This window comes from Dicentrarchus labrax, unplaced genomic scaffold (assembly GCF_905237075.1).
Source record: "Dicentrarchus labrax unplaced genomic scaffold, dlabrax2021, whole genome shotgun sequence".
Classification (NCBI taxonomy): Eukaryota; Metazoa; Chordata; class Actinopteri; family Moronidae; genus Dicentrarchus; species Dicentrarchus labrax.
The window spans coordinates 17,638,002-17,657,871 of NW_026136708.1; the positions used below are offsets into that span (position 1 = coordinate 17,638,002).

General features: G+C 40.0%; 2 protein-coding genes across 3 annotated transcripts; both read right to left on the reverse strand.

Moving 5' to 3' along the window:
* Positions 1-1,219: 1,219 nt before the first annotated feature.
* cd164 (CD164 molecule, sialomucin) lies at positions 1,220-15,306 on the reverse strand. 2 transcript variants are annotated; one of them, XM_051409810.1, is made up of 6 exons: positions 14,636-15,022; positions 13,857-13,925; positions 7,736-7,804; positions 7,243-7,317; positions 5,510-5,590; positions 1,220-5,389 (listed from the first exon to the last, which is right to left on the reverse strand). In XM_051409810.1, the coding sequence occupies exons 1-6, from the start codon at positions 14,967-14,969 to the stop codon at positions 5,217-5,219; spliced, it is 801 nt and encodes a 266-aa protein (XP_051265770.1). In that variant the 5' UTR covers positions 14,970-15,022; the 3' UTR covers positions 1,220-5,216. The 2 variants fall into 2 exon arrangements, with proteins under 2 accessions (XP_051265770.1, XP_051265771.1); XM_051409811.1 differs by lacking the exon at positions 7,243-7,317 and having other exon boundaries at positions 14,636-15,306.
* A 1,660-nt stretch (positions 15,307-16,966) lies between these two features.
* Positions 16,967-19,760, reverse strand: ppil6 (peptidylprolyl isomerase (cyclophilin)-like 6). Its single transcript, XM_051409809.1, has 8 exons — positions 19,571-19,760; positions 19,383-19,478; positions 18,545-18,733; positions 18,173-18,235; positions 17,857-18,004; positions 17,462-17,521; positions 17,239-17,374; positions 16,967-17,136 (listed from the first exon to the last, which is right to left on the reverse strand). The coding sequence occupies exons 1-8, from the start codon at positions 19,646-19,648 to the stop codon at positions 17,025-17,027; spliced, it is 882 nt and encodes a 293-aa protein (XP_051265769.1). The 5' UTR covers positions 19,649-19,760; the 3' UTR covers positions 16,967-17,024.
* Between the last annotated feature and the right edge of the window lie 110 nt (positions 19,761-19,870).

Consider the following 19,870-nt stretch of genomic DNA (forward strand, 5'->3'; position numbering starts at 1 on the left):
ATCAGGAAACAGTGAAAAACAAATGGTTTGTTTTTTAACAGACTGGTGGTTTCTTTGGGTCATTGATTGAATTGTTATTGATGGTACACGGCAGGAAATAATGTCAGTGTTGTTGATGGAATAAACTTTGTACCAGTTTCCTTTTCAAAAACATGTTTCAAACATTTCCCTCGTAAGATTATTACACAGTAGGGCTATTAGTTAATGTATGGCCAAAAGGGAGGCACTAGTATCAACAAAAACTCTATTATTATGTAGCTCAGTGGTTACCAACATTTCAGGCTTGTGAAAATTAAGCAATGTTAACTTGTGACCCCTCTTCACAGGTTACGACATCGTGGGCGTCAGTGGTGAGCTGCTCCTTCTAGGATTGCTTGATCTGAGGGATTCATAGAGGCCTGAAGAGGCTGAAGTATGAAACATAATTTCAATACCGAAAGTGACGGCAGTTTATTGCTGCCAAAGCCAGAAAAAGAAAAAATGAACAGTGTCAGAAACGTTTTTTTATACCAAGATATCTTTCACATCACTAGGAGATACGAACTAACTCTAGATAATCAGGCAGAGAACAGAGATGGAGGGCATTGATGGGGTTAGGGTGGATCCAGCTGTACAACATCAATAAGAATGTAAATTATATTAGTGCTTTTCCCAAATGGCTGCAAGCACACTGACCAACACACTCACATGGAGGAGCAGGTAAAGCAGAGTTACAGTCAGTTTACACGGCAAATAAGACATAAAGTTTTGAATAGTTTGGCATTTTGGTTAAGATATTTAATGCCAAATCCAGATTTAATAGGTATAAAGTGCTGAATTTGTAGACATCTGAATGTTAATACTATAAATATGATGATTATATGGTTGTTCAGCTCTAATCTGCTGTTTGCTTGTTGACCCAGCATTAGAGACACACACACACACACACACACACACACACACACACACACACACACACACACACACACACACACACACACACACACACACACACACACACACACACACACACACACACACACACACGGCAAGACAAAGAAAAGCCTGAACTTGATACCTTTTGTTGTCCGTGGCAACTAGTCTTTCAACTGTAACCATGGCGATGGAGCCTTACACTGAGACCTGGCTGCGTATCATCGTCCCACTTGTGATTTGTCATGTAAATCAGCCAGCTCCAAGAAAGTTGACACTGTCATCAAATGAAGGGTAAATACAGCGATTTGTTTAACAATATTCAAACTTTATTGGTTTTACATTGTGAAACTAAAGGCAACACTAGAAAAACAAGGCACAAAATAAAAAGGGTTGAGAGAAGAAGGAAGAAACAAAAGAGCACAAAAATAAGCACAAACCATTTCCGAGGGTTTTGGGGGGGGGGGGCATAGTGGCACCTGCAAGTGTCTATGTTTGGCTGTGTGTGTGTGTATGTGTTTGTGTGTCAAAGTGGGGTTTGGAGCAAAGCCACAGAAAAAAATCTAAATCGTACCTACAAGACTGATGGCCTCTTAACACAACAAGGTAAAATATATGGCACTACAGTGTGTGTGTGCACATAGCAATAAAGCCACGAGGCAAAGGAGGGAATCAAAAAGCTTTTTAACTTGTTGCTCTTGGGACACTGCAAGGCTGAAAACTGATAGGAGAGCCCTCCATGACCAAGCAAATTGGGACTTTTCTTAAGGAAGTCTAAAGAAAACAAGTAATTCAATGAAAACAATTGAAAATTACAACCAAAGAGAACTTCAAGTCATCACGTGACTGTTTGCTTCATGGACAAAATGTTGCAGTTAAAGAACATTAAGAGGTCTGTGGCTGCACAATTACCGCTAAGTTATTTTATCACAATGTGCTGGTGGGAAGTTGTCCAAGCTACAATCAGGCTTCAATTGAAAACTGTGCCATTCGTTAGCTGGTTACAGCCATTTCAGGAGCATTTTTAAACACCTACAATGTGCGATTGGTCAAAATGTAGGCACTTAAATGCTACCGACATGCCAGCCACTGAGTACACACTCACAAACTGCATTCAAATGCCGCCTGTTAATTACCTAGACAGCCTGTCACAAGCAAATGCTCTGTGGATTTTTGATCAAGAAGTTAAGGCTGAGCGTGACAAAACAAGACATTTAAGCAGAATACACAGAAAAAAACCACTTCACAGGGGTCTGAAAGTGCTGAGTCCCGTTGATATTTAATATGTGTGGCATATAATTTTTTTTTTTTTTTTTTTTACAAACTACAACTATATGTGGATATTAACTGAATAAGGCACTTTTCCTTAAAAAGAGGTGCACAGACTGAGTTAGTGGACTTGTAGCAGAAGCTGCAGAGAGGCAACACAATGGACATCTATTGGTATCCATGGATACCAGAGGTGTTTTGGACACACGGCAATGTCAACATGTGATGCCGTGTTCTTAAGGAATGCAGCAAGCATGTCGAAAAAGCAGAGAGCACTTTGACTGGATTTCAGTGGTTACGCAGCGTAGCGCTCGACGGCTGTGGATAAAACTCAAATATTTCTCTCTAAATTTGGGGGGGCGAAGGCTCTCCACATGCAGAGAATGGACAAACGGGTGCAGCTGAGGCCAAACTCTGTAGGCCTACTCGCCATAATTGGGTCTTTGGGCTGTAGCCTAATGCCACCAGGTAACTAGGTTAAAAAGGCGTGTTAATGGTGAGCAGCAGAAAAAACATGTAATCCTAAAATGATGAAAGCCAAAAGAAAAAAAGAAACTGCACTCATGAATTTCTTACTGTTCGTGGTCATACAAAACAAGGTGATTATTCATCCACTATCTATTACTATTCAAGACTGAGTATTTATACAAGCATTGGATTTTTTTTTTTTTAAGTTTGTTTTTTGTTTTTTTGATTTTGGCTGAATCATGAAAACATGTACAAAGACAAAGTTACAAAACAAAGCTTGTCAGTGCAATGCTCAATTTCCATGCCAAAACTGAGGACTTTGGCTTAATGCACACTGTTTCAAGGCAATTCTTTCAGCTAGCATATGGGCTAATCACAAATAATCGAGTGGTTTTTAAGTGTCTAAATCCTTAAGAGCATATGCAGTGGGAGGATACAAAAAATCACAACTCCAAGCATCCAGCATGCAATCAAGAGAAGAAAAAGAAAAGCTGTTTAACTAAACATTCTTGACACTGACGAGCCCGCTACAAGAAAAATGTACTGATAAACACTCCTTCATTTAGCCTTTCCTCAAGTTGAAACCAAAAGGATAAACAAAAACAGGACATGGCTATGTACAGGAGGGACAAAATGGAGGAAGAGGGGGGGGGAAGAAGAAAAAAAAAAAAAATCACAGTTAGCAGCAAGCTAATAAGAGAACTTGACATGAGCTCTAGCATGGCCACTTAGCTGTTGCAGTTCTGCACTTCACTCACAATCCTCTCATTTATACGGCAGAAAGTCAGAAATCAGAGGTGCAATGCTCATTTAACCAAACCAGCACTCAAACAAGCCAACATTTTTACTTCAATGCACTCCCTCCAATACTCAAGTTTTTTAAATTAAATCCAATATTTTTGCCTTTTCTTTAAAAAGAAAAAAGAAAAGAAAAACAAGGTACCCCTCCCAGATTTATAGCGCCCAACAGGAGCCCAAAATGTCCTGCCAGCTCACTGTTCAGTGTTTCAAAATTAAACGCAATTTACAGCTGAGTTCTGACACATAAATAGTGCAGTGGGAGGAAATTTGTGAGCAGCCTTGGGAGCTACAAAAAAAAAAAAAAAAAAAAAAGGGAGAGCGCCTTAAATTATTCATTTATACAAGGTCACCAGTGAGAAGACCATAGGTTTCATGCACTGAATATAGTCCTCGACTTATAGGGAAAAAAACTTCGATCTCGACTGATTAAGGCCCTCGAGTGATGACTATCTACGGTATTCTTCAACAATAAAAGGCTCTTCAGTCCAGCTGCGATACTACGGTCCTCACCAATATCAGCACCGCGATACCGTTTCTTTCTTCAGAAACATAAACTAACGATAACACTTGAGCCTCAATCGACAGAAAATCCTCCTCCACGTCTAACTTTAAGTCATACTGGACATTAAAGGCACTTCACTGCTATCACTGTCCACATCAAGAAGGTGCATGCCATTTGCTTTTATCTCCCCATTTCTCTATATTATCTACATTATTAAAACAAATGAAATATTCTACAATCTTTCATTTTGACCCACAGGTGCTTTTTTTTCCTGACAACTCCAAAAAACAAAAAACATGGGACCAAAGGGGCCAGCTCAACAATTAGCAACCTGGATGGGTAAGTTTTGACGTCGGTAAAGATCAGAAATAACAGTTGGGAGATTAAAGGATGGGAGATGGAACTTGTTACATGATTTATTGCATTGAGCTGCTCTACTGGCAGTCGGTTTTTGATATCTCTTTATAATAACTAGTATTGGGGGGGAGGGGGAGAATTATCCAGGGAAGTCAACAGCAGAAATCGCACAGCACTCCTAAATAATAACACAAAATAACCAGAAGGAATAGCTATTTTTTTTAAGTCTGACATCAGATGATTTAGTGTTGCTTTTATTCCCTCGTACTTTAAGTATCCCCACCTCTTTTACACCATCTATGAACACATATACATGAAACAGCTGCGGGGAGGGTCGAATGGACTAAAAGCAATACTGAATCATCACAGTCGTCACATTTAAGGAATAGCTGTGACCTCAAACAGTGTTTCCAAATCAAGACACAACAATGATGTAAATGCTACCGGTTTGCAGCTGTACAACTCCCAAGCATTGACAGGAAAGCTACTTTGTATGTATGAGTAATTCTTTAACTCTCAAGTGGTGGTGAGAGGGGTAGTAAATAACACGAACCCCCTCAATTTGCTGGAAAATGGTCTTTGCAGAATGACTAACGGCAGGAGGTGGGAGTAGCAACCAGATGATGTAATCCATATGCTCAAGTCTTAAATATAATATCACTGGCTGGAGAGATCTGTTTAGTTTGACACGTTACTGCGATGTGAATTATACATGCAGACCTGCACGGTTGCCTTAATACAGACGCTAATGCAGGCCTAAACCAATAGTGGAATAAACATCAAAGATCTAGAAAACCTGCTTGAAAACACTGTTTGAGTCTGTTGCGATGACTGCGTGCCGAGCGGGGGAATCTTCTCTGGTTGGCGGGGATAAGTCGAGTGATTTTGATCCAAAAGTGCAGCTGCTTCAAAGGGTGTGGTAGTTGCGGTCCTTGGACTTGCAGAATTTGTAGAGGAAGAAGATCACTGCCTGCAGGCCAAGGACCAGCACTATCCCACCAATGAAGCTCGCAGCGTCGAAGGTGTTCTTGTGAGGTTCAGGAGAAGGGGAAACTGTTGTGGTACTTGTGCTGGTTCCAGCTGTGATAAAAGGCAGAGCAAAAAGGAAAACAGAGATAGTGGAGTTATTCTTGTTTCTGTAGATTATAGGACAAATCACAATGTTCCCGCTCTTTCATAATACCAGATTTTTCCACTTACTTGAAGCAGAGGATGCAGGCGTAGTGGTGGAGCTGTTACCACTCTGAGTGGGGGCAACGGTGGAAATAGTAGTTCCATTTCCTGTCGTAGAGTCACAGTAAGAACACATCCATTAGCCTTTACACCGTTTAACTTTAAACCAATTGTTTAGAAGTTGTAATCCTTAAGATTTAGGCGTAGTTTTCCACACTCCAGCAGGCCTCGGTAAGGTTTGCTGCCTTGCTGTGAAGTGTGCAGCCTGTTGCCTCTAACTCTGTAACTAGATCCTTCGTCTAACAGCTCACTCTTGTTCCATTAGTCCCTTGCCAAAAGTAATAATGATCCACTGATCAGAAATGCTGAAAATGACTGCTGTCTTGTTTTGTGGACCCATTTTTGATGAGCAATCGTGGTTAGTGCATTTGTGTTTCATTGGTAGTTGGACTTCCCCTCATTCGCATTCAGCCCATGGTATTTTGTAAGAGCATACGTGACACATTTAAACTGAACACAGTTGCCCTTGTACACTTTCAGTCCAAGCTATCACGGATCGACCGCCAGTTGTAGGCTATTAGTGCTATATACTGGTTTCTACAAATCATCATAAATACCTGTAGATTTGTTTCAATTAAAAACTTAAAAAAAAAATTCTCCTGTGATTCTCATACAGAGACACATTATCCCATTAACCTAAGCACATTTACACTGATGTGTAAAGGTTGATTAATGAGCTTTGTGCACGGCATGTAAATAAAATAACCAGAGTTTTAAGTACATTACTATCACCTAACCATCGCACCAAATGCATTAACTGCAATGCACTGAGACTGATATACAGTCAGACAGTATTGAGCCTTATGGAGAAATTACACTGCTTCTCACTGGATGTATTAGCTAGATTAAAGTCGTCTTCCATAAAGCATCATGTTCATTCTGTATATTATTGTCCAGTTTTGAGTAAAATAGACGATAAAGCACGGTATGCTTTAGGCCGTTGGCTATTTCAAGCCTAAAATCAGTTCAGAAACATATTTTAATGTACGGTTTATCTGTAATACAAGAACACGTGTGACCAGGCGGGCCACCATTGTTTCCTTCTACGGACAAGTCAAAACTAAGCACATCCAGTGAGCACAGCTCTACTCGCAGTACATCATCACTGCTTGCTCAGAAAAACCTACATAATGCAGAACTTGAGGCTTCGAAATGGTTCTCCACAAACCAATGGGTGATATCACGATAGGTTTACACTTGGGCATGACACTTATAATGGCGACGGTGATTCCCCCAGAGGGCGTGTATCGAGGCGAAGTCAATGAGGCCGTGCTGAACGACTACTGAAACACAGTGATTGTGTTTTCTGTGACTGCTTCACAATAAAAAGCCATCCCGTGTTTCGCGATTAAAAAGTCTTTTAATGTAACGCAGCAACAGTATAAAATGTTGGGTTTCCATTAGCGCTAACTTAATACAGCTCTGATAAAGATGAGGATGTGAGGCTGAGTGAGATGAAATTAAAACATTAACACTAGATTATATGCAGCATTGTTTCCTGTGAATCCCTTGAGCAAGCAAAAGGTAATTTAAAACTGCGAAGGCAAAACGAAAACCTACCACACACAGAGGTAATTACGGAGTGGCTATTGCTAAAAAAAATTATTTGATGACATTCTTAAGGATTATAACTTTAAAAGCTTATACACCGGACAACACAGACGAGCAGGGAGAAGCAGAGTCTTTTCGGGACTGGTTACCTGAGGTGCTGTTAGCGGTGGTGACAACAGGGGCAGGGGACGCTGTAGAGGGAGGGGGAGTAGTCGTAGCAGCAGCTGTAGTCGAGGCAGTTGAAGTTGTAATTATTATGGGTTCAGCAGGACAGAGAATCAACACCAAGACAGGGGGAGGTAGCAAGAAACACCACCCAAACAACAAGAAAAGTTTAGCAACGCTCCCCTCATCATTTCTCTTAGGCAGGTGAAAATTATACTCCACACCTAGACAAGTCTTTTAGACACAAACAAAGACAACAAGTGCTGACAAACACACACACACACCATTAACTGACACCTTAGTTAGAGCAAAACTAGACCCGAACAGAATCTGCAGACAATTTACACTCCAAAACTTGGAGAAATGTTTTTTAGCCTACAAATGTCAGCTGATTCTCTTGGGGCCTGAAAGAGTCTGTTAATACAAAATGTTAATTTACAGTCTTTTATTTAGAACCATTGTGCTGTTAAAACTCACCTGAGCAGCTGACATTGCTGCAGGTCTCATTTTCTGCCATAAGCGTCATGTTGCGACAGCCAACAATTGCTGAAAGAGACAAAATATCATCCATTAAAAGCCTGACCCATGCTTTATATGAATTAAATCTACCCAAGCTTTTCGAAGTAGATTTCAGTTTCTGTTGTGTGTATGCAAGAGCAAAAAGCACTTGATTTTATTCATTTAAGTTCAAGTTATTTTGAGCTGATGACTGGTTACTCACAGATCTCATTACTCAGCTCATCAAGAACATCACTGTGTGTCCGAAACACACTGGCCTACAGTCGATTTCATGTTCAAATTTCATAGAGTGCACACAGCTGCATCTGATTAACTCTCTCTCACTTGTTTTGTGCTTACAAATACTTATGAAAAAAAAGAATTGCCCTACTGCATATCACTTTTCTTATCTCCTCCACAGGAAGGTCGGAGCAGTTGCTCACACAAGCCCACATCCTGCAGCGGGGTGGGTGGCGTTCCTGCCATCCTGCTGCCCCCATAAAATAAAATAATAAAAAAAACCTACTTGTTTATTAGAAATTGATGCTTGAAAGCTTTAAAATGAAAATTTAAATCAGCACTGCATCTGGCAATACAAGATCATGACTTGAAACATCATTAATTCATAACACCCTGATAATTGGGGTGGGTATTGTCAAGGACTTCACGATACGATACGCATCACGAGACATTGCGATACGATGTATATTGCGATATTCCACATAGTTAACTGAGAATATAAAAACAGAACTATATTATATTGATAATTCAGCAGACAAATTGAGTCAAAACAATGTAATTCAAAAGGTCCTTTTTCAATTTATTTATATTTGGCAAATTACCAAACACACAGATCTAGCTGTCATTATATCAAAATGAAAATTATGTGCACTCTTGCACTTTAACTGGACGCACTGATATTGAAAACAAGAAAATAAAGTGCACAGTGAACTCACTGATGGTGTGGGGCTAGTAGAGGACTGAGCTGAAATGTACACATGAAAATAAAGTGCATATGCACAAGTACTCCTTATTGTCACTCATCACAAGCGTAGTTTGCCTCGTGTCGACAGATTTTGGTTGCTGCGGTAACGCTGTTGTATCTACATGGCGTCTGACAAGGTGAGTTCGCAAGTTGGTTGTGTTACCTGAATATTTCACAGCAGCGTGACAGAGCTTGCAAATTGCATTTGCTTTATCCAAGTCCATGCTCCCTGGTTTGTTTTTGAAACCAAAGTGCACCCACACATCGGCTTTGTATTTTGAAGGTGCTGCTCTAATACCGTCAGTAGACATGCTGCTTCCATTTCTCACTCTGCCAGAAACTGCGCCCGCCAATTCGAGGCAACCAGTGTCGTACTGCGACACCTACAGGGGCTGAGGTTGTAGTTCACATCTCAACCTGTTTAAAACATGATTTTTTTCCCCCTTTAAAATATCGATTTTTGGAGCTGGAAATCGATGTAGTAGATCACGTAAATAAATATCACGATATATTGCCGTATCGATTTTTTAGCACAGCCTTACTGATAATAGAAAATATTAGGACCCAACTTAAGACCAGGGGAGGAATAATTATTTAGATCATATACTTAAGTCTAAAGCCACAATGTAAAAGTAAGTAAAATATTACTAATGTATAAACACGTAAGAAGACTTTTAATGTTTTAGCTGCTCCAGATTGAGCTCATTTGAACAACTTTACTCACGGATCAGTAATTAAATCACAACGCATTATATTCTATAAACAAATATTCTGTATGTAAAATGTTCATCTGCAACTACAAACGTCAAATAAATGTATTTCGCTCTGAAAAATCCTGGAGAAGAAGTATAAAAGTTTAAGTAACTTATAATCCTTCTTCTTTACAGCAGTTACTTTCTTCCACTGCTTAAGACTGAAGACTTTTCTATTTGTTTTTCTATGTTCAGTCTGCTGAGTCACAGTTTGATCCACTAGGTGTATCCTCCTTTATTGTAAAATTGGATTACTAATTAACCACGACAGAAAGGGACTTTGTTCTGCCATAAAGTCTAGCCTGCCCCAAATACTTGCCAAGGACAGACGTAGCATTGATCTAGCTATTTATTAATGTACCAAAGAAACATAATTTTACTAATTTACAGACGTGATCAACTGTTGCAATAACTAAACCATAACATTTGTTTCAAATGTCCTTCATGTGAGTGTTTTTATCAGAAGTTATGTTTGTGGGATTTTGAATGTGTGTGAAGCTTTGATAACTGATAAATATATTCTGCATTAAAAGGTTAAATGATTGGTCAATGTATAGATGGATAGAAGATTTATTAGCAACTACTTTGATAAATGATCAACTGATTTTAATTCCACAGCAAAACCTCCCCCACATTTTCCAGTTCTGGCTTCTCAAATGTGAGGAGTTTATGCTCCTATACACTTGACAGTAAGTAAATCTGTAAATGTTTTTTTATCTGACACACCTATCTTAGCTGTGAGAAATTATAACGGGCATTTATCAGCACTTTCAGACGTACAAACGTAGACCCATAATCTAAAAAACATACTACTTTAATGACATACGATGCTTTGATTCATCAAGATCCATTGAATGGACTTAGTGGACATCCAGGATGGCCGCACTTTGCCTGCACATGTCTCAGTCCTCTCTGGAATGCTGTTTTACAGGCCCTACGCAACAGAAGTAATACATACATGTCCCACAAAGCTTCAATAATGCTTAAATATGGTGACAGGCGAGGCCATTAAATGCCGTTCACCTTGTTGCCTTGATAAGAAATCCCTCTTAAATATGTTTCTACAAGCGTATGAGGATATTGTCTTCCGGGAATACAGGAACATCATAAAGTGAACTGTGTCTACTCAGTATAGTGCACCTGGTGCTGTAAAACACCTTCCTACATGTTTCCTCCTTGTTACACAATAATCCACAGCAACCGAAACCTAAAAAGACCCGCCAGATGGTTCCCCATAAATTACTAAAATTACAGATACAACTTTACAACAGTAAGGCTGCGGCCATTGTTGTAAGCATCTTTTGGCTTTGTCCAAATAGGGTCAGAAAATGACTCATGAGTCTGCGTTACGTTTTCCACAGCTCACAAAGCTGCACTTTGTGGTCCTCGAATCAGGTAATGCATCTTTGTGCGATGGCCAAGGATACACGCATCTATCAAATGGCTGTCCTGTCATAACTATTAGTTTGTTGAGCCCATGATGTAAAGAGTGTGTTGAGACTGTGGCGCTGCTGGTTCAGTTATGTGGTTACTATTGAGGCCGGGGTTTTGTGGTATTTGGTAGCTTTTCTGTCAGGTGTCTATCGCAGTCACTGGCCTTTGACTTGCCAACACTGTTTATGCAGCTTCTCACTGTTTTTATGTTTGTTTTTCAGCCCTTGAGCACAAAAAATAAGTTGTGTCACATATTTTAAAACTCAAAAAAGTGACACTTTTTAAAGCCGCAAACTTAATGACTCACTGCCTTTCTAACTGTGATTTAGTTATATCAAAGATAAAGCCTTTTTAAAAAGTGTTGGCTTAATTTTCACACTCTTTGTGTGATCTGACACTGCGATCTATGTATGCCGAACCATGTGGGAGGTTTTTCTTTCACCCTCTAGTAGGTCAGAGGGCTGTTATCTCGCAGGCAGCTGTGAACGTTAGGACTGACTCTCACCCTTTTTCAAGATGGTGACATCATCATCCACAGCTTGTTCAAGCCAGAGGTGTGAACGAAACCCTCAACGGCCCATCTTAACCACAGAAAGCAGCCTCTTGGTTAGGAGCACTCAATAAGCTTTGTCACAGACTGCAGCCTGTACTTAAGAGACGCTACAGAGCTCGCATGTACACGTGTAAAAGTTTCTGAGCATTTAAACACTGGGCTGCTGGGAAATGCGCCTCTGACGCCAAGTGCTTGTTTACACAAAATCCCTAAACCAAAGATAAATCTGGTAATGACAATGTGGTAGGCGTTAGCTTGCTGCAGCAGTGTGGTTACGCTGTACTCCAGCAGAGTCACCTCGACTGGCCAGAGCTGACCTTTCTGGTTTTTGCTGAGTTCATATCAAATAGGTGATCCATTCTGGAGTTTGTGAAAGGCTTTAGCTCTAGGCTTACTTAGTGTGTGTGTGTGTGTGTGTGTGTGTGTGTGTGTGTGTGTGTGTGTGTGTGTGTTTGTTTGCGTGGCTGTTCTTTTCCATATCGCTGTGTAGTAGACTGGTGTGAGTAGTTTGTTCTAGTCTCGGAAGTCAGCGTAGAAGAGACACATTTTCCAACAAGAACAAGATAAAAACAGCCAAAAACCTCCCTGAACCTCGTAGCAATGAGTCATTTATCTTGTTTACACTAACATCATATGACCAGTGGAAAAGATAACTGCTAATCAAATCTGTTTTTTTACAATAAAAACGGACTATGTAGATTAAAACTAAATGAGACAACAGATTTTGATACATTTGTTGTGTCTGTTGCTTATTTCTTCATGTGCATTCAGTGCAATTGTAAACCTGACCAGGTTTCTCCTTCGGGAAACTATCCCGTGTCCCTTTGCTCTGGAAAAATGCTCGTATAATTGTCACCTCACCTGTCTGGTTCAACTGCTTAATGAATCATTGGGTAAAGTATCATCGCAGGACAGTTTAACATTCAGGAACAAACAAGAAACAGGGTGTGGGATCTCAGTAGGACAGACTCAAAGCTTCTCATTGGTAAAGTTGTCAAACAGGTCATCTCCCACGAGATGCTAGACTAATGAGTAAAAGGGTTAAGATTACACGCACGCTACGGTGTCTTTCATTCTCTGAGCTTAATGACAACTGGAATGTAGGACAATATCACGGTTCCTTCTGAGCTGCACCCCGAGGCATACATTATGGGAACAACAAGCCACATGAAATTTATCTTTTCCTATCTGCACACTCTTTTCCTCTGACTCGTGCCTTTATCCTCTCCTTCCTTCTGTTCCCCAGCGTGAGGATATTGCAGGCTTCCTGCCACACATCCCCTCGCTTCCTCTCCTGTTCATCATTTTCACAATCACTAGAGACCCGTGCACGCCTGACTGCACATACTGAACCCGGGCCAGCGCTGGAGTGAGGCCCTTTAGGGCGATGTGGTCAATAATCATCATACTCGTGAGGATTTCAGGTTCAGGTTTCTGCCAGAGGTCCACTGTAGCTTCTACTTTACCAAATACTGAGCTAGAGGTGTGCTTTCAAGCAAGGTTTTATCACAGAATTTCATTCAACAGATATGATTAAATTGTGTGATAAACCAACTATTTAAAGATACAAGATTATGCAGGCTGCTCTGTGCTTTACTCACAAAACCTGTCACCTCATTTCCTGTCACTGATAACAGGAAAAAAGCTCCTCTCCTCACCAACAAAAACAAAAACCACAGAAGCAGCACGCAGTGAATGAAGAAAGCCGTTGGTTGACTCAGGAAGCAATCAGTCAAGCAGTTCTGTTATGGCAATTCCCTTTTTACTGAATGATGCATATTTCTCAATCACAACCAGCAGATTTCCAAATTAGGTTGAAAAATACCACTGCAGCATATTTCTTCACATCTCCCCTCCGCAGCGCAGAAGTCAGGGAGATTTCTCATACTTGGGAGCACTCGTGTTCAGACAGATATTTCCATTAACATAATGAAATTAAGAAACAGAGAGATGGAGACAAACGGCCGAAAAATGCACAATCAGAACTCAAAGTGAGACTTTTATATTCGGCTCAAGGAGAACGCAACTAGCGTCGATCCTCTACGCTGAATTTACTTTACTATATTTACTGTGGTCTGAAATAATAAAAGGAGGCTTCAGCCCATGTTAGGACGCCCCTTACCAGTAATTTACACCAAAACCAGCATGTCCTGATGCATGGCGGTGGTTAGTGACGTCGGCCCATTTACCACACAGCTTGAGGCTTTAGGGGAAATTGGCATGACATCATCTTAAAAAGTCAGCGTCCACTGCCATCACATACATTCCCCCCCACACACACACCGGAATCATGTGTCCAATCAGTTTCAGCTGTCTGGACAATTTAGGACACACAAAGAACAAAACCTGCCACACATTTTCAGGACAGATACTCACATGTGCAGTTAACCCACTGGCAGTCACCAGCGGTTCCACATGTGTCACATGCCATAGCAGGACATCCATCTGCAACAAGAAGAAGGGATAAATTAGATTTAGTCAAGGGTTGGTTGTTTGGTTTTTTTTTTTTTTTTAATAGGTAACTTCCTGCATGTGATAGAAAATGAAGCGGTCGCCCTCCAGATGTTGAACACAAACACAGCAGGGTATTACAGTGCAATTAGAAAATGTGACACAATAGAGATGTAAGGTTGTTGCATAACAAGCATATCTGGTTCTGGTCCCCCTCACCTCCTCTCCCCCTCCCCCCCTCACCTCCTCCTCTCTCCTCTCCCCCTCACCTCCTCCTCTCTCTCTCTCTCTCCCTCTCTCTGATACCTGATCAACTGGATCCGACTATTAGGGTTACACCAAAGTCTCCTTGTGCCCCCTTGTTCCACAATTCACCCACCCTATATCCTCTAATAAAGTCACATTAGTGCAATTACACCATTTACCCCCCCTCCAGGTTACACAGCTTTGCTAGCATGCTAAAAGCGTTAGCTGTTTCCTGACCAAACTTAGCCAGCGTGGATATTTAAAAACCTTAAAAACACACATATTTCTTAAAAACAAGAATGACTGACAACTGTGCAACTGGGTTAACAGCCTCTGCAAAAAAATAAATAAGAATAAAAATGGAGGCTCACACAGCTAACTAGAGGAGGAGGAAGAGGAGGAAGAGGAGGTAGCCTCAGCTAGCAGCTAGTTAGCTTAAGGTCGCTAGAAAAACTTACCTGAGTCTGAAGCTGCTGATGCGCCAATCAGAGCGACAACTACAGAGAAAAACACCCTGAAGTACATGACTGCGGCCCGAGTTAGAGAGCTTGTCCGCTCGACCGAGAGGGGTTGTCGATTATCTGCTAAAAAAAACAACAACAACAACAAAAAACAATAATAATAGTAGACGTCGAGGAGGAGAAGAAGAAGAGACGACTTCGGAGGAGGGTTTTTTTTTATTCTCTCTCTCTCTCTCTCTCTCTCTCTCTCTCTCTCTCTCTCTCTTCTCGTTTCTGGTCGATGCTGCGGTTGCTGCTCGGTTGCTTCCTCACTTCCTATTTGACAGGTCATGTGGCACTTTTGCACAGGGAGGGGTGAGAAAGGGAGACAAAACACACACACACACACACACACACACACACACGTCAAAAGGCAAGAGAGAGAGACAGACAGAGAGAGAGACAGACAGAGAGAGAGACAGACAGCTCAATGTGGTCGTTAACCTTCTGGCTTTCACTTCTGTATGACAGGAGACTATTAAAATTACCTAATATTAAATATTAAAAGTACATTCTTTATAATAATAAGATAAAAACAGTCGCTCACAAACTGTTAAACAATAGAAATACTAATTATATTACAATATCTAACACAATATTTTTATATATGTTATACAAATGTATACATATAAGTACAAAATATATAAAGAAATATAATAAGAGTCTAAGTATGTACCTTACAATAAAATATATACAATGTATATAAAAAATCAGAAGCTTTTTGTCCTCCAGTTAATTAATTCACAGCTTTATTTTCTCCCGTCTAGATTACTGTAACTCCCTCTACATTAACCTCAGTCAAGCTTCCTTAAATCATTTACAGTTAGTCTAAAATGTAGCAATGCAATGTTTGTTTTCTCATCTGTCGTCTCTCTTTTAATTGATCCTTCCCTCTTGTTTTATCTCCCTTATGTTTGTATTTACATGCTCCCTATGTATGTTTGATTGGGTATACATATTTATATATTTATATGTAGGTATAACTCGGTGTTAAAGTGCCATATAAATAAAGATTTACTTACGTACACTCACTTACCATCCATCAGGTTACAAGAAGCATAATCATGTTTTATAGGTTAGTTAATTGACATTTTTAGGGTCGTGTTATCAAATTAAATGACATCAGGATGTTAGGCTGCTTCAAAACCTCCAAATCAGTGGCTCTCAACCTTTTTGTCCTTAAGGGGACCCATTTTATATCACTGATAGATAGATAGATAGATAGATAGATAGATAGATAGATAGATAGATAGATAGATAGATAGATAGATAGATAGCAATCATAGGCTACAAACAAAAGATACTCCTTGATGTTTGTCCATTGTTCTATCAGGATATAGTTTGTGCTCCACACCTCACCATGCTCTTATCCTGTGAGATATATGAAAAATATAAACGTTTTTTTAAACCCTTTAAAGTTAAAAAGGCCTTTTGTCATATTTACTGTAACTTTCACTATATCCTGACAGTAGCACACGAGACAGATCATCAGTAGAACAATCAGGTTCCTCTGGCTCCTCCTAGAGCTCCTAATCACAGATATAGAAACATTCTCCGTTTGACGTCTGCGTGGTCGCCATGTTGGGGAGGTCGAGATCCGCTGGTTAACACTACTGAGAGATACAGACACCTCGCTATAAAATCGTCTGTAACTCGTTTAATTCTGAACCGATTCTCATTAAATCTGGTTTGTTATAAACGTGAGAAACTTGCCGTGATTACTTGTAGGAATTATTTCAGTTACTACATAACAGGTTATCTCAATGTGACTTCAGAAACAGATATAGGTGCAGGCTCTTCTATGTGGCCTCACTTTCATTTAGCCGATATGATTCTGAGCAATAAATTAGGTCACACATAAAGAGATGGATTTTCAACTGCTTGCTCTGTTTCTGTGTTTCTCCTTTAAATTTATATTCTTATTTACTTATTGGTATCATCAGCAAAACATTACATATGTTAAAAACGTTCAGTTCCTCCCATCTTAGTTGGGTTTGTGTCTCAGTACCTGCACAGGTTTATATGCATTTATACTCAATCTGGTAACAATAATGAATATTATGAATATCGTTGGTTCTACCTGTAAGTATTTTGTCAATAAACACATTAAATGTAACTTTAAAAACTACAGATATCATTATAAAAGTATAATGATTAACCCTCTCACACCTAAAGATAAAATGCAGTTGACAAAACGTTTCATCTGAGTCGTGCACATTATAAACAGAACGCCAAATTACAAATGCGTACCAAGGTTTTGTAGGAAAGCAAAATACTTGTTTGCAGATGTTAACATGTATCTTGTGTTTATTTTATATATATTATAAAATACATCAGTGCGTCGGTGCTACAACTTAAACACGCCACAATCTGTAACTTTACATTCATACTTGGGTCTTTCATTGCAAGTCGGAGTCTCTTCTAACCTCCTGAGGACGTCGACACCCTCGACCACTTGACTAGGAAGAAAAAAATAAAGACGTTAGGCTTGAACAACTCTGTGTAAGAGAGCTGAGACTATGCAGAATATTAAACTCTCATGTCAAACTAGTGATACAGACCCAAAGGCAACGTAGGTCCTGTCCATCCAGGGTGTTGGCTGCAGGGTGATGTAGAACTGGGATCCATTGCTGTGGGGACCCTTATTAGCCATTCCTAGAGTGCCCCGTTTAGTGTGTGACACGGCAAAGCTCTCGTCTAAAAGGAAAAGGGACGCATTACAGACAGTATGAGTGAATCCAGGACCACCTACACATATCTTGGACTGTTTGTATGTTTTTTTACCTTCAAACGTTGGTCCGTAGATTGACTCCCCTCCGTTACCTTTCTTTTCTGGAGAAATATCTGCAAAATATAAAGAAAGACACAGTTACCACAGTGACACATTTCAAGATATGTTTGACTCACTTCCTCAATCTCACAATATTTTAATTTTGACGACTTCAAGCGCTGTCATAATCTAAACAAAAAATAACGTGGCTAGGAAGTTAAGAGTTTCCTCTTGGGGTGACTGAACTCATTCTATGATACATGCCTACTTCTATAAAGCTGTCATAAAGAGCATCCTCACATCATCCCTCACTGTCTGGTCTGTGAGTTCAGCTCCAAGAGGAAACTGGAGCGGATTGTCACTAAAGCCTCCAACATCATCAGTTGTGATGTTACGATGCGGGCCATACCTCCACCTTGCACCCAGCCGTTGGGCACAACACGATGAAACAAAGAGCCCTTGTAGCAAAGAGAGAGGCCGCTCTGTGACAGACCTCGCTCTCCTGCGCACAGACCCTTGAAGTTCTCTGATGTCTTTGGACAAACATCTGAGAACAGCTGAGGAGAGGGAGAACAATATGGTCATCTAGTTTCTTACAGCGGCAATTTCTCTTACATCTATTAATGTTCTGTCACATTTTGACTATGAGGGATGCTTTGGAAAGTCCGAGGGTTGAGATAACAGGTGGTAGCAAGGTGAAAATACACGACTCAGTGCTTCCTCACCTCAAACAATAACCTCCCTGCTGCCTCTCCCGCTATCTGAATGTCCATGAAGACAAACTGGTGCTATAAAGAAAGGACAGAAATGTGTATTATTTTCACTTTAATATTTCAAGGTCTCACAAATATAATAAATGTGCAGTTTTTACAGAGTAATATTTAGCTAGAAGAGCTACTGATGACTTTAACTATGACAAGAGCCTGATAGCAAAGCTTCATATACAAAGTCAGAAGTTGGTAATTAAATTCTGTACTAAATAAACTATGTACAGAAGTCAAACACATGGTTCCTGATACCCACCACAAACACAGAATTAACTTTCCATACATCTATTTGTTTTACCTATATCTGTAATGTATGTGACAGTGACTTGCCCCAGTTTTCTGGAGGTGTTTGGTGTAGTCGTCCTCAGCGAGAGCCGTATAGAAAGCCTGCGGCCGAGTGAAAGTGAAACTCCACTGACTCTTGGCCCAGCTGGCGAGATCCTTCTCATTACCAAGGAGAAGGCCGTTCAGAAAGCACATCAGGCTGCTGGAGTACTGCCACACTTCACCACACAGCTCCTTGAATCACAAGCGTCGAACAGCAAATGTGTTGTGATTCAGGATTTCAAATTACGTCAAACTACAGCAGATATATATTGTTGTGTAGGTGTGTTCAACTGTATAGAAACAGCATCACAACCCTCAGTAGCTGTAATCACAAATTACTTTACAGGTTATACATACTAAAGCTATGATTATTATAAAATATAATATAATGTATACAAGTTAATTAAATGTAGCAGCCAGTTATGCAAAATAACAATAATCTAATTTAATAATGATAATATAATAATAACCCAGTAGTAATATAACACTGATGTGGGAAACACTGCTGCCTAATGAGTACTTTTAAGTATATTTTACTGCTAATAATTAAAGTCTCTACAGCTAAAACAGGTGTTTTCATATTTTTCAGATTAGATTCAGGTCTGTGTGGGCATCTTTTTGTTTTTGACTGACACCTGTGTCATTTCCCTAATAACTGTATTGATCCTAAGTTAATGAAGATTGGTGACATTATGTGTTTTCCAGCATCCCTCCAGCCCTTTAAGCTGTGCAGTGGTCTGGTGTCAGCAACAATAACTGAAAACATGTGCACACAACTCTCCATTTCTGAGTAGTTTACTGGATGAGTTGGATGTCAAACACATATAATCGGACGACTTACCCTTTTCTTGTTGCACAGATATGTGTGCCAGTCAAATTCCAACAGTGGTTGAATTTTTGGATGCAGAAAGGACTCGGGAAACTTCTGTTTTAATCCCTGTTTGTGCATTAATAAAAGTATTGTTAGTCTCCAGGTTGAAAACACGCTAATTAATTTACATAAAACATATAAAACAATTAACTGTTTACCTCGGCAATACTTTTGGCAACATGAAAATCACGTTCTTTAACTAACCCCACAATTTCTAAACGCATTTTTGAGTCCATTTCTAATAAAAAAGTACAACAACAAAAAAAAACCCTCCTCAGCCTGTAAACAAAAACCTCGTATCCATAGCAACAAGCATTTGGCGGGGCTTGATCGTGACGTTCGGGTTAAAATGGCCGGCTTCGATCGGCTTCGTGAAAGTGCTCCCTTTTTCTTCCCACCTCGTCGATTCAACGTGCAACTGCTCTACTTACTAACTTTACATTAAAAAAAAATAATAA